The 15,735-nt window shown below is 35.2% G+C and overlaps 1 protein-coding gene across 10 annotated transcripts in view; it reads left to right on the forward strand.

Moving 5' to 3' along the window:
- Nucleotides 1-15,735, forward strand: part of GABPB1 (GA binding protein transcription factor subunit beta 1) — a 77,281-nt gene that overhangs the window by 37,105 nt on the left and 24,441 nt on the right. For 4 of the 10 annotated variants that reach the window (XM_024997553.2, XM_024997557.2, XM_024997551.2 and 1 more), the window contains exons 2-6: nt 2,630-2,737; nt 7,730-7,897; nt 9,553-9,747; nt 11,667-11,814; nt 12,168-12,281. In XM_024997553.2, the coding sequence (XP_024853321.1) occupies nt 2,630-2,737; nt 7,730-7,897; nt 9,553-9,747; nt 11,667-11,814; nt 12,168-12,281 (733 nt within the window). Of the gene's footprint in view, nt 1-104; nt 227-256; nt 930-2,629; nt 2,738-7,729; nt 7,898-9,552; nt 9,748-11,666; nt 11,815-12,167; nt 12,282-15,735 lie in introns of those variants that run through there. The other 6 variants (NM_001075804.2, XM_024997554.2, XM_024997555.2 and 3 more) reach the window with 4 other exon arrangements.

Genomic DNA, 15,735 nt, shown 5'->3' on the forward strand with positions numbered 1-15,735 from the left:
CTTAAAGTTCTGAATGAAAGAGATGAATTGTTGCATTCTAGAAAATTTGGGATTCATTAATACTGTGGGAAAATACATTGTGTTTACTTATTATTTATTTCTAGTTTTAGATATATTCAGTGGGACCTTTGAAAGTCAGCCAACATGTGACAGTTGTTTGCCATACTGGATTGTTCCCGGCATTGCTGGACCTCTAGTATCCCTGACACTTGCCCTTTAAATGAAGGTTAAGTATTCATCCCATCCTTCCTCCCAAGTAATCCCTAAAATGCCTCCATATAGCCAAAGGATCCACCAGGCAGTATGTGTGCTGAATGAATGCAGATTGATTTATTACTATGTAAGAAGGGGACGACAGAGGATGAGATGGCTGGATGGTATCACCGACTCGATGGACATGAGTTTGAGTGAACTTGGGGAGTTGGTGATGGACAGGGAGGCCTGGTGTGCTTAACGATTCATGGGGTTGCAAAGAGTCGGACACGACTGAGTGACTGAACTGAACTGAAGACATATTTTAAAATGCATATTTGGGGGAAAGACTTATTTCATTGTAAAAGCAGGTTAATATGAAATTTTGGTCATCCATTACTATCTTTGTTAGTATGGCCAGTTTAGATTTTGCTCTGCCTCTGTAGAACAGGGGTCTTTCTTTTTTACCTTATCCACTCCAGTACTCTTGCCTGGAAAATCCCATGGATGGAGGAGCCTGGTAGGCTGCAGTCCATGGGTTCATGAAGAGTCGGACACGACTGAGCAACTTCACTTTCCCTTTTCACTTACGTGCATTGGAGAAAGAAATGGCGACCCATTCAAGTGTTCTTGCCTGGAGAATCCCAGGGACGGCGGAGCCTGGTGGGCTGCCATCTATGGAGTTGCACAGAGTCAGACACGACTGAAGCGACTTAGCAGCAGCAGCAGCCTTTAGTGTAGGACATTATTATTGTAGATTCTTTGCCTAGTGAATATGATGTTAATTCACATCCAGCTGGTACATATTCCCTAGGAAAAATTCTTCATTGAAGAACAATAACCTCTTTTGATTTTAGTACTTTTAGTGGGATAATGGAATATTTTGGGTTCCGGTGACTACAGCAAGGTATGAATAAGAGAATGGGAGGAAAAAGAAAAGAATATCAGAAACTCAAGAGTGAAAATGTTGTGTCACAAAAAGGCATATAAACCACCCCCCCATAAAATCCACAAGAGCATATGGTTGTTTTTCTTATTTTTCACGTAGGTTATATTATGAATTATTTGTATTCTTACAGATTGAACAGCTATAAGAAATTCTTTCCTGTCTAGTGACAAATGCCTGTTTTGGACATAAGCATCTCACCTAGTCACCCAGTATTAACATCTGTTCCTGGTTACTCTTTCTGTTTGGTATTTCTGTGTTATGAAATCTACTAAAAAATAGAATAATTTAAGCACAAACATGTTCTTTTGGGGACATTTTTTAACCAGCCCTTTTAGATTTCCTAACACCTCTATGTGTGATGCATTCTGTTCCTTTCTGGTATAAATAACCTCTCTGAGCTCTGTCGACATCCTTCTCAACACATACGCCTTTCCCCTCTTCCTAGATAATACTTGTTCATAGCAGACTGGGATATACTAATCAACCTGACACTCCTCTCTTATAATTTATTTCCCCTCAACTCAAACAGTATTCACTTTTTGAGACAAATTCATGCGCCAGTCATGTTTCTTGTGTAAATTTAAGGTGTTGTCTATCTTCCCTTCCATACAACCTTCGTATTCTACCTGTTGCCTTTCCTGTGGATACATATAACATCATTGAATAGTCTTTCTGGATTTGGGAACTTTCTTCTCCCTTGGATTCGAGCATTTCTGATACTTTAAAAATCTTCTTTCCCTACGTATTCCTGTTATGCTCTTTCCCCAACAGATATTTCAGTATTTCTTATTCAAGACAATACACACACCCACCCCATAGACTGTGACGTTAGTTTTTTTCAGATACCTTGTGTATCTTGTATTCAGGACTTCAGTTACAGGGCATACTTACTTTATAGATGCTTAGTGAGACACATACTCTATTGATAATACTGTTAGACTCTCTTTTCCTTATTGTCATTAAATGTAAATTGTGCCTTTTCTGAAAGAACATACATGCAAATCCCTGTACAAGGATTGAAAATACTTATTTTCAAGTTCTGAGCACATTTACAAAAGAAAATTATGATAGATTTATTTTAAATTTTTACCAGTTAAAGAGGGTAATGTATTTACTTTATTTATGTTTATATTTGCGAGCTAATTTTATTGCTGCAGCTCCTCCGGTGAAAACAGTTTGTTGCTAGTTTTACATTCTAGACAAGCATTCTCTACCTCTTACCTCTTCTATTTTTTTTTTTTTTACTAGCTATGTTCAGAGAATTCAAACTAATTTTATTACCCTAGGTAAAAATTTAATAAGAAAGAAAAATCTGCTTCCAAAGTTCAAATAAAAATTACTTTTGTGTGATCTGTAGTTTCAGATTAACTATATCACAACCTTTTAAAGAGATAATTGAGAAATGACTTATTAATAAAGATAGAAGGGGAAAGAAGTCATGTCATAATATATAAATGGAGATGTTAAATTCACCTGTGTTTTGTTTAGATGTCCCTGGTAGATTTGGGAAAGAAGCTTTTAGAAGCGGCACGAGCAGGTCAAGATGATGAAGTTCGTATTTTGATGGCTAATGGAGCTCCTTTTACTACAGACTGGGTAAAGAATGATTTTAACGTTGTGGGTTTTTTTTTTCTTTCTTCTTGTTCTCACTTTTTGTTTTTCCAGTTAAAAGTTTAGTCAGTATTGTGTTTATAAATGGTGAAAAGTAATTTTTTTCTTTGCAAATTTGTTTGCAGTTTTAGACTTACAGCTTTTTTTTATATAGTTTTTTTAAAAAAATATTGGACAACCTTATCTAAATATTCTGTCCAACCATGGATTTTTCCTTAAATTATGCATTTCAGTAATGTAGGATGAATGTAAAAGGTAGCTGCTTGAGATTTAATTTAAAGGCCTTATAAATAGCATAGATAGAATTTATAATTCAGAAAAAACAAATTTGGTGTTAATGTTATAATTGATTCTAAAAAGTAAAAGTGTTTGCATTTCAATTGATACTTGTGAAACTATTACAAACATGACCCAGAAGGAAGAAAGATATGGGAAGGAGTTCTTAGTAATTATAGAAGGCAATTGTGAAGAAGATAAAAACCTTAACTATTCAATTCTGCAGGTAAATCAAAAGGGATGTTCTTGGTAGTATGGAGAGTTAAGAATCTGGATTAATTCTCCCACTGGTAATGACTAAAAATTCCAGAGTTTTGATTTTGTTGTTTTTAGCTTACTTGTTCCATGTTCTTTTTTATTTTTTATTCAGAACAAATTTTTTTATTATGGAAAATTTCAAACACATTAACCCCTGCATACGCTTCAAAAATTATCAAATCAGATGAGTCTTGTTTTCTCTGTAGTCCCGTTTACTTTCTTTATTTTGTATTATTTTAAAGTAAATTTCAGGAACCATTTTGTTTCATCCATAGATTTCAGCACCTGTCTTTAAAAGATAAAGATTTTTTGACTGAATATTAAAAAAAAAAAATTGTTAGTCCACCAATGAGTTAGACAGGGATTATCAACCTGAAAAACCAGGCGAAGGCCAGAGCCAGAGAAATTTCACACTTAGAACATTTACCGACTCAGTACGTCTATTTGCTTGTTGGTTTTCCCACCTCCCTGGCATAGGTGACTTTAGAGGAAGACCTGAGACTGCTCACACAGAGAAGTCTTATAGAGATACTTTCCCCATAATACTGGAATCCCAGAGAGATGTACCTTCATGGTAAGGGTAAACCAGAAATACCCTTCCTTCCTCCTGCCTGCCCTTGCCCCTGTTGGATACTGCAAGACAAATCAACCGGCCTGATCTAAGTATCAAATGGAGAGAGGAAAATTTTTGTTGATGTGAATTTGGAGTCAAACATTTGTGGCCTTAACTAATAAATACTTATATATTCTGCAAAACCATGAAGTGAAAAATGAATTTAAAGTGATCTTTGGACTAGAAGTTTCCCCAGGTCTCTGACATGAGCAAATGAATATCCTTTTTGGAGGGACCTACTTCATCCCAGACTTTATATCCACAAATGAAATTCCACGAAAAATGAATGTTCAGAAATAATTGAAGACACAGGGACACAAAGCAACTTGGATAATAACCCACTGGAACAACTGATAGCATTAAGCAGACTTATAAGGACTGTAGATAAAATTTTAACAACAGATGAGGAGCAGCTGAAGAGAAAATTAGTAAATAAAAATCATCCACAGTGCAGCACAGAGAAGAATAGAAAATATGAATGATGTCAGGAGTCCTGAAGGCTAGTGTGTGAGAAAGTCTAACATATATCTGATCATAAATCTACAAGGAGAGTGAGAATAGGGATGAAATTATTTTTAAAAGATAATGGTTTAGATTTCCCAAGACTGGTGAAAGATGGTAGCTCACAGATTCAAGTAACCCAGTAAATCTCCAGCACGATCAATAAAAACAATCAGTACACATCTAGACACATCATTGTGATCCTGTAGTACATCAAGACAAAAAAAAAAGCCTTCGAAACACCAATGAGGTATCGCCTCACACCTATTAGAATGGCTGTCATCAAAAAAATCTTCACATAAATATTGGCTAGAATGTGGAGAAAAGGAAATTCTTGTGCACTGTTGATGGGGAAGTAAACTGGTGCAGTCACTATGGAAAATGGTGTGGAGGTTCCACAAAGAATTAAAAATAGAACTATCTAGCAGTTCCACTAGTATCATACTGCTAGTGTGATCTAGCAGTTCCACTCCTGGGTATCTTATCTGGAAAAAATGAAAACTCTGAATTTGAAGAGCTGCATGTACCCCAATGTTCATAGCAGTGCTATTTGTAATAGCCAAGATATAAAAGAAATCTGAGTGTCTACCAACACAAAAATGGATACAGAAGATGTGGAATATTACTCAGCTATAAAAGAATGAGATTCTGCCATTTGTAGCAATGTAAGTTAGAGAAAGACAAATACTGTATGATCCCACTTGTTTGTGGAATCTATAAATATATATAGCAAAATAGAAACTGGACTCACAGATATAGAAAACAAACTAGTAGGGAGAGAGAAGCCAGGAGGGACAAAATAGGATATAGGATTAAGAGATACAAACTATGTATAAAATAGATATGCAACAAAGATATATTGTATAACACAGGGAATTGTAGCCATTATTTTATAATAACTTTTAATGAAGTATAATCTATAGAAATACTGAATCACTAGGCTATATACCTGAAACTAATATAATACTGTAAATCAGTTATACTTCCATTAAAAAAAAAACCTTGAAAAAACACCCAAAAACCTTAAGAAAAATTGTCAATAATACATAGAAATTCCCATGACAGTAATGACAAAGGAGATAGGGCAAATAGCTTGATATGGTACTTTACTAAAGTGAAAGTTTAAATGATCAATAAACATGAAAAGATGCTCAGGTACATTAAAATTGGGCAAATGCAAAGTAAAATCATGAAATACTATTGCATATTCACCAGATTAGCAAAAACAAAATTAAGAAGTCTGGCAGTACCAGCTATTGGTGAGGAGATTCATATATTGATACAAACATTTTGGAGGACAATTTGGCAGTACCTTGTAAGTCTGAATATGTACCTGCCCTAAGGAATAGCTATTGAACTTCAAAGAATATTCCCAAAGGAAACTCTTGTTAATAAACTTGAGACATGTATAAGACTATTTTTAGTAGCAGCATTATTCATAATAACAAAAAACTAGAAATTTTAATGTTCAGAATAGATTGGTTAAATTAATTGTGGCTTATTCACTTGGTAGAAAGTTACAAAGCATAGAAAATAAGTGAACCACACTTAAATTCATCAACATGGGTGAATCTTAGGATGTTATGCAAAAGAAGGCAAGTCTCAGGGAAATACATGAAATGTGATTCTATTTAAGTAAAGCTCAGCAGGCAGAACCAAAGTATATTACTTAGAGATATATAGTAATAATAAAAAAAGCAAAGTAAAACAATGTTTATCCCAACTTCAGGGATTAAGGGAAGGGTTTTTTAGGGAGTGGCATGTAGAAAGATTTTAAATTTTGGTAATGTTTTATTTCTAGACTGTGATGGTGTTTACCTTATTTTTTCCCTTTAAACTACATATATGTATGAATATATATATGTATTTTTTGTATCATCAACCAAAAAGGTAAGGTCTCAAGAAGAAAAAATAAACCTTATAGCATACTAAGTAGAGCTCATGGCTGCTAAATGGGCTGCTGAGATACTTATTAAATATTAGAATATAAGAGTATAGAAAGGGCCAGTTTAAGAAACAGAATAGAATATGGAGAAAGAAAGGACTGTTTAAGAATCTTCTTTGATCTGCTGGAATGAACATCCCTTAAAAATACAAGGCTTTTAATAGTACTAAAATAAGTATTCCAAGGGTAAGTGAATTCCATTTTTACCATGTATTAAGAGCACATGCCTAGCTTTGTATTATGACTCTTGCTGTGTGACTTCAGGCATATTAATAACCTCTTTGTGCTTAGTTTCTTTTACTGCCAAATGAGGATAGTAATAGTACCTATGTTATAAGGAGATTAAATGAGATAATAAGTGTAAAGGCCTTAGAATAGTGCTTGCTATGGAAACAGAAGCCTTAGTTGCTATTATTACTGTAGTGGTGTTAGCAAATCACGTGTTCTAGTGAACTATCTTGGTTCTTTAAAATGAATGCCTTGATAATCATAGAGTTGTAGGGACTTTCTGTGCTTCTAAATGCTTGGGATATAATGTAATTCTAATTTTGACCTGTTAAAAATTATACCTCTGATAAAGCTCTTCTTCACATATTAGTATGTATTTCCCCTGTATGAATGTTGTGTTAATGTAGTGACTGGGCCACATGGAATCAATTTCAGGAGAACTGGGCTCTGTTTTGGTTCTTTTTTAAAAAATTTTTATTGGCACATATAGTTGGTGATGGACAGGGAGGCCTGGCGTGCTGCAGTTCATGGCGTCACAAAGAGCCGAACATGACTGAGCGACTGAACTGAACTGAATAGTTGATTTACAGTGTTGTGTTAGTTTCTGCTGTGAATTTTGGATATGTCTTAACTCACCTTTGGCAGTGCACCTCAGATTAGATTTTTCCCTTGAAAAATGACTGTATGAACTCCTTTAAAAAGATTACTGAGGTGCTGTAATTCCTATGAAACAGTTTAATGTAAAAATACACATTAGCATTTATTTGATATGAGTTTCATAGATGAAAAGAAGTTTTGTGTGAGTAGTATAGGGAAAACATCCTAGTACTCAAAAATTTCTCAAACTCTAATTTCTGATGAAATTAATTTTGTTTAGACTATTGATCTGATAAAAAAATACAGCACGTTTGAATTAAATAAAATATTGACTTTTCTTCCTCACTGAGAAACGAATGGGACTTCTTGAAGGTTCCTTTGAAGAGACTGTGATCAGCAAAAATTACTCCTTTTCAGTTTTGAGTTACTGTTGTTAACATTTGATAAAAAGATAATCTGCTTGCTCTGTGGACACAATATATAAAATATAAGGTAGAAATAGAATTATATTTAAAAATGACTATACGTGTGGGTTTTTTTTTTTTTTCTTGTGGTGTAGCTGGGAACTTCTCCACTTCATCTGGCAGCACAGTATGGACATTATTCCACCACAGAAGTACTACTCCGAGCTGGTGTAAGTAGAGATGCCAGAACCAAAGTGGACCGAACGCCATTGCATATGGCTGCCTCTGAGGGCCACGCCAGCATAGTGGAAGTTTTGCTTAAGGTATGTGTTCTCTTTTTCTACTCTGCTTTTGAAAGTCAGCCCACAAAGGTTTATAAAACCATAGTGGTTTTGTAAGAGGGAGAAGGGAACTAGTTTTGTTACTGGCCAGGGTCCTTGGACTCCTTAATCAATAGAAGTTAGTAAGAGACCAGACAAGAAATTCAGGCAGGAAAAAAAAAAAGAAAAAGAAATTCAGGCAGGGCTTTTTAGGGACTTGTGCTTCAGCATGAGGGAGTGAAAATAGGTAACAGGTTCTCTTGCTCATTCTTTGAGGAGGGAGAAGCTGGTCCCTTAAATAGGGTGAGGGTAGGGGCCAGTCCAGCCATTAGGTAGGAGGGGTTGCTTGAGTGGACTGCCCTCCCCCTTGCTGGAGCTGTGTATAGCACCCAGCTTTTGCTCCCAGCACCTCAGAAGTGGCAGTTGGGATTTTGGTCGTTTTGTATTTAATGTTCATAATTTGCCCCAATCACACATGCAGTTATTTTTAGTCCCCATGGTTTCTCTGTATTCTGTTGCTAGAGGAGGTATTTGTCCAGGTGTAGGCACTGCAGCAAAGGGTCTCAGGTCCCAGCCTGTCTCAGTTTGATTGAATGTCTGCCTTTTCTATGCCTGTTATCTCACTTTTTGTGTGTAACCATTCATTTAAATGAAAATTATCTTAAAGTTTTATTTTGTGGGGGGAAAAATTTTGTATGTATGTTTTTAGTTAAGTCAGACAGTTTATTTCTTAGATCTTGGTCTTTGCTATCAGCGACCCATAACTTTGTCTTACTCAACACATTTTAAATGTACATTGAAGGGAATGTTAGTTTGGATAATTAACAAACAAACTAGTATGGACAGGGCTTTTTCTTTAATCATCTAAATGCCAAAGAGAAAATTCTGAAACAGAGAGTGTTAGATGTAGATATTCTTTTTTTTTTTTTAGATGTAGATATTCTTAATCTTTTTTATTCTAGCCTCTAGATCAACTTATCTAAAAAATATACAGTGTAAGCCATAAATACAAATCATATGTAATTCTAGATTTTCTATTAGCTACATTTAAAAAGTAAAAGTTTTTCATATTATATTTTATTTAATTCAGTATATATAAAAAATTATTTCAATATGAATCAGTATAAAATTATTACTGAGATGTTTTACATCCTTTTTTTGGTGTGATGTCTTTGAATTCCTGTGTATTTATATACACAACATCTGTATTCAGACTACATATGTCTAGTGACTACCATTATGAATTGTGTACCTCTAGAAAGATCCCTATTAATTCATTATATTGCACTGGTTTTGAAAGCAAAGGATATTTTTGTGTAAATAAGGGGATGGAGGGTTTTGGAGGAAGCCATATGGTTTTCCTTCACTCCTTATGCCATTTTAGCCCTTCATGCTCATGACTGGGTGGCTGAAACAATAATTGCTGTATTCCTGAGAAATTAGAAAGAAGGCAGTTGGGAAAGCCAGCATGATAGGAAACTGACTAAGTAACAAATGTGTGGTGATTCTGGGAACATGGATTATTCAGCACACAGAAATAAGAGTTGATCATGTTAGTAACAAATTCTTGGTTTAAAGCACAATGGTTAGTATTTTCATATCAGGACTTTTTTATATTTCATATTTTAGAAATTTCTTATTTTGAAATATTTTTATAGCATGGTGCTGATGTTAATGCAAAGGACATGTTGAAGATGACAGCTTTACATTGGGCCACGGAACACAATCATCAAGAGGTGGTGGAACTTTTAATCAAATATGGTGCTGATGTACACACGCAAAGTAAATTTTGTAAAACTGCATTTGATATTTCAATAGACAATGGAAATGAAGATTTAGCAGAGATACTACAGGTAACTTTTGGCTTTAACTTAAAATAGAAAATAATAAAGGTCTCTGTCATATGAATGATTTAACTATTTACCTTATAGGTTTTTTTTTTAATTTATTTTTTAATTGAAGTATAGTTGCTTTACAGAATTTTGTTGTTTTCTGTCCAACCTCAACATGAATCAGCCATAGGTATACATATATCCCTTCCCTTTTGAGCCTCCTTCCCATCTCCCTCCCCATCCCATCCCTCTGGGTTGACACAGAGCCCCTGTTTGAGTTTCCTGAGCCATACAGCAAATTCCCATTGGGAATCTATTTTACATATGGTAATGTAAGTTTCCATGTTACTCTTTCCATACATCTCACCCTCTCTTCCCCTCTCCCCATGTCCATAAGTCTATTCTCTATGTCTGTTTCTCCATTGCTGCCCAGTAAATAAATTCTTCAGAACCATTTTTTTAGATTCCATATATGTGTGTTAGAATACGATATTTATCTTTCTCTTTCTGACTCACTTCACTCTGTATAATAGGTTCTAGGTTCATCCACCTTATCAGAACTGACTCAAATGTGTTCCTTTTTATGGCTGAGTGATATTCCATTGTGTATATGTACCACAACTTCTTTATCCATTCATCTGTCGATGGGCATCTAGCTTGCTTCCATGTTCTAGCTATTGAAAATAATGTTGCAATGTACAACAGGATAGATTTTTCTTTTTCGACCCTGGTTTCCTCAGGGTATTATTTAGCTTATAGTTTTTCATTTTGGACATTATTTTGGACAGACCTATTCCTCTTTCACTTCCTTTTTGTTCATTACTGTTTATTTTCCTAATTATAAGACCATAGTCTTTGCATGTAACATTAGAAGATTAGATAAACTGATGAGTTTCGGTGTTTTTAAGGTTCTGAATTCCCTTCTAGACATTTTATTCTATTAATTATTTTATTGCATGTTTGGATACCATATCATTTTTCAACTCTGTTGTCCTCCCACTGAAGTTTTTTTTAAGTAACCATAATAATGTCCCCTTGGTGAGTAATGGTAGTCTTCATCATTCTGATCGGTTTATTTTTTCATCCTCAAAAAAGTCTGTTTATGAACACAGTTATTTATGGCTTTTGGACAAGTTTTCCTAATAACCAGCATTACGTCTCTTTTCTTTAGCTAGACAATATTGATGTAAATTATCTTCTTTACTTATTGCTTCTTGTTCTTCTTCCCAGTAGAACTCTTCTATAAGACCATATGAGTCTATTGAACTTCACCTAGTTACTTAAAATATGTTGTATATTCAGGGAAATAAACACATGCTGTGCTTCTTTCAATTTTTTTTTCTTCTGACTGCAGTTTGGGGCCTAGAATTGAGGATGGAGAACAATTGGGAAGGATGTGCTTTATATAGGTAGTGTTATATATTGCCAAACATAGTAGAGAACATAATTTTGATTTAAATAATTTGTTTTCTCTAACTACAGGGCAGCAGAATATCTTTCAGTTGTAATACATACCTGTGTGTGTGTATATATATATATATATATATTTTTTTTTTCCTTTCCCCTCCGCACAGCTTGTAAGATCTTAGTTCCCTAGCCAAGAGCTGAACCTACACCCTTAGCATTGAAAGCACAGAGTCCTAAACACTGGCCCACCAGGGAGTTCCCTCAACTGTGTTCTGTAAAAGTCTCTCAGATACTAATTTCTCCTCACATGGGATTTTTGCTGCTTTATCTAATCAGGAAACTTAGGATATAAATCCATACCTATGATTTACTTCTGTACTTTCAATAGACCATAAACAAAGCTTTTCATTTGTATTATATAATTCTTGGATTACAGAATCTTCCTTTATATTTGTGTTTGTATGATATTAAAAGTCTGTGCTGTATGTTCTGGTTGTAATTCTGAAAAACAGCTCTGGTAATTTGTTGCCTAGATTGCTATGCAGAACCAAATCAACACAAACCCAGAGAGTCCCGACACTGTGACGATACATGCTGCAACACCGCAGTTTATCATTGGACCTGGAGGGGTGGTGAACCTAACAGGTCTGGTATCTTCAGAAAATTCATCCAAGGCAACAGGTATTGAGATGCATATAGGATAGCTATTGGGATTTTATGCTTTAGTAGGTATACATCCTTTTAAGAAAGGACTGTTGGAGAATAAGGGTAAGATTATATTAGCCACCTTGGTTTTCTTTCTTATAATTGGCAAAAATCAAACTTTTATGAGAAAAATAATCTAAAGAAAGGTGATACTGCAAAACATACTTACAATATGACCTTTCAAAAGCTAATGCTATCCAAGCTTGTTTTCCCAAAACTAATATTATCCAAGCTTCATTTAACAGTTGAATAAAGTAAAGTAGTTTGTCAGAAAAATGCCCTAGATTAAATTCCTTAAAGATTCAAACCTGTTTTCTCCTTTCTTGTAGATGAAACGGGTGTGTCTGCTGTTCAGTTTGGAAACTCCTCTACGTCAGTATTAGCTACGTTAGCTGCCTTAGCTGAAGCCTCTGCTCCACTGTCCAATTCTTCCGAAACTCCAGGTTAGAAAAATAAGTCAAAATGTGTACATCAGAAGTTGGAGATTCAAATATTGACAAAGGCCAGGAAGAAAATTTGGAAGGTGAAAGGGGATAGGCTTGAGTTTATGGCCATCTGAGAAGGTCGGGCAGGGTGAGGGTGCCCATGCTATCCACTCTAGCTGATTTTATTAAGATCCTCAGTCTGTGTCGCCAGGTTCTGTTTTTTTCATGGGAAGCTGAAAATCTGGGTTTTAAAAGGATATAAAAATTTGGCAATCAATTAAAATTAATTAAAATTATTAACAAACTTGTATGATTCACGGGAAACATATCTGCTTACCCAATTTAGCTTTGTTTTACTAGGCTGTGACTTTGTGTAAAAAGTAGATAAATACATATGAACTTGCTGTCTTTCTCATAACTTAAATTTTGGCAGTTGTATTAGAATGACTTAAAATCTTAATGACTGACAAAACCAGGAAGTAGCATACCAACAACTACCATTATAGGCTAACCTGGGGTTAAATGATTACAGACAATATTAATAGCCAATTTAGATAAGGTTTACCTTATATTATATTATAAGGTTTACCTTATTATATTCGGTTGGCCAAAAAATTCATTTGGGTGTTACGGAAAAACCCAAAAGAATGTTTTGGCCAACCCAGTACTTAACCAAACTAGTTCTTGCTGTAATTATGTAAGTGAAATTCTTTTTTTAATTAGAGAATTAAAAAAACTCCACAAAATTATTTTTCTTACTGTAGTTTAAGCCACTATATTTGGACAGTGCTTATGAAAGTAAAGAATAATGTTGTTTTCATTATTTAAATTAATGGTTTTTTTAGTGTGACTAATAATAATAACAACAACAGTTCACTGCGTGTTTACTGCGAGTGCTTTCAGGTCAGTTCAGTTGAGTTTGGTGTGTGCTTTGCACTGTGGCAAGCATTTTATTTACGATCTCATTTAATCTTCACCAGAAAGATTGAAGGTAGATATTACTGGATTTGTGTCTTTAAGGCGGTGACTGGAGGATGTATTTTTTAGGGGAGGGAGTACCTCTCTCTCTCCTTTCTCTCTCCCTCCCTCCCTCCCAACTCCCTCCCTTCCTTTATCCCCACACCTCCACCCCCAACTAGTGATAGTAAACATTTCTTCATTCTCCAGCTTCTTTAGCATTGTAACCAGTGTTTGAATCGAAACCTTTGTATTTGGGAATCTGAAGATTTTTCTGAATCCCCTTTTCACAGTAGCAGCTATGTGCATCATCCTATTGACGTGTGGCTTTTATGACCTGTGCCAAAGGATCTCTTCAGAACCTTTGTAATTGCAAAAGCGTATCAGAGAAAGTTAATTTCATTGGTGGGTTTCTGTTTGATTAAACTTGTAAATATTTTTGCCTTTATTAAAGTACATATCACTGTAAATGCATCCTTTCTTCAAAGTCAGCTGAAGTATTGGCATTTAGACGTTTGGCTCCATGAATTGGTCATAACAACTTTTCTTCAACCTTTGAAAATGTTATGTGTGGTCTAGTCTGAGAGAATTGGTAATAATAGTTGACTTTTATTGCATGTGACTTGCAATCTTCTGTGAACACAATAATTTTTCATTTCACTGCTACGTCATAGTGGGATCTTTCTGAAGATACTTTAAGAGTTTGAATTAAGTTTAAGTTCAGGTGAGTACATTGACACCAGTGTAAACAACTCAGCTGAAGTGTGTAATCACATAAAGAAATAGCTTCTCACAGGTTGGTTTACACATGCTCAGTCAAGTTATTTCTCTGCCTCTTGGCTGTCTAGTTTCTGTTGATATCGGTTGTCAGACTCATCCTAATTTAGAAATGTTGTATGATTTTTCAAGGACATCTCAGGATCTGGGAAATTAATTAATACGTCCATTTGTATATGATGAAATTGAGGTTTTGTGAAGGTTAAATAGTTTTGCACAAAGTAGCAAGGCTATTTAGTGATGAAAGGAAGTTCGTGCTCAAGGTCTGACTTATTCCTAAGTTGTGTGTCTGTGACTACTAAGTACACTGTTTCCTCTATGCAGTTTCTTCAGGTTATAATTTGGTTTGTGATAAGAATAAATATTTGTAATTATCACTACTTTTACTTCTGAGGTATATATGTTGAAACAGTCTGTTGAAATAAATGTCTTCCTTTTTGCCCTTTTTAAATGGCTGAAGAACAAAATATAAGAACCTTCAGTACACTAATTGGTCTGCTCAGATTCTTTCCTTTTACTGGTGCTAAGTATTGCAGTAAACATGTCTTCTGATGCTATATAACCAGACTGTAGCCGCAAGTGAACTGCGTTTGAAATGGAGGCTAGCTGGCATATATGGTCCTATATATAGAAAATTGGTGCTTATGATAGTCTAGGAAACCATGCTATTTCATTTGAACTATGGCTTTAAAACATTCTTTCATGATTATGTTAGAAGCGTCTTTGATGTATAAAACAAACCTTAATGTTAGTTGAATGGGAGCATCATAGAGGAAATTGGTCTAGTATAATGCTTTCACTGTGAAACCCAATGATACCTCCATCTTCTTGATGTTACAAGCAAATATAACTTCGGATTGCCAAAGTTTGATTAGAGTCTGTTACTAAATTACTTCCTTACTAGTATTTTTATTAAATATTTCCAGTTTTGTTCTTTCCTCATAAACCTTTATTTTGCTAAGCATTTAACTTGTTTGATTAAATTTTTCATCTCCATGCATAATTTTCATAATTCTTGGTCTAATAGAAGTACAAAAAAGTAATTCAATAAGTCTCATTATACCCTGATGAGTTTGGTGCTAATGTTCATTTTTACTGGTTTTTTGAGAGTTTTTGTTTCAGTTCCTGAGTCCATAGGCCTATGCTAATTTTCATAGTTATATTAAATAATTACTAGCGGAGAAAGCAATGGTACCCCACTCCAGTACTCTTGCCTGGAGAATCCCATGGACGGAGGAGCCTGGTGGGCTGCAGTTCATGAGGTCGCTGAGTTGGACACAACTGAGCAACTTCACTTTCACTTTTCACTTTCATGCATTCAAGAAGGAAATGGCAACCCACTCCAGTGCTCTTGCCTGGAGAATCCCAGGGACGAAGGAGCCTGGTGGGCTGCCATCTATGGGGTCTCACAGAGTTGGACATGACTGAAGCGACTTAGCAGCAGCAGCAGCTCTATCTTGGTACAGGTGAGGCCAGAAAAAGATGATGAAACAATTGATGTAAGTCATAAATTTAATTTGGCATCTGCCTGTAATGCAGGAGACCTGGGTTCGATCCCTGGGTTGGGAAGATCTCCTGGAGAAGGGAATGGTTACCCATTCCAGTATTCTTGCGTGGAGAATCCCATAGACAGAGGAGTCCGGTGGGCTACAGACCACAGGGTTGCAAAGAGTCAGACGCAACTAAGTGACCAACAGTTTCACTTTTGATGGTTAATATGTACAGGGTTCTTGCTATG

The sequence above is a fragment of the Bos taurus genome, chromosome 10 (assembly GCF_002263795.3).
Source record: "Bos taurus isolate L1 Dominette 01449 registration number 42190680 breed Hereford chromosome 10, ARS-UCD2.0, whole genome shotgun sequence".
Taxonomy (NCBI): domain Eukaryota; kingdom Metazoa; phylum Chordata; class Mammalia; order Artiodactyla; family Bovidae; genus Bos; species Bos taurus.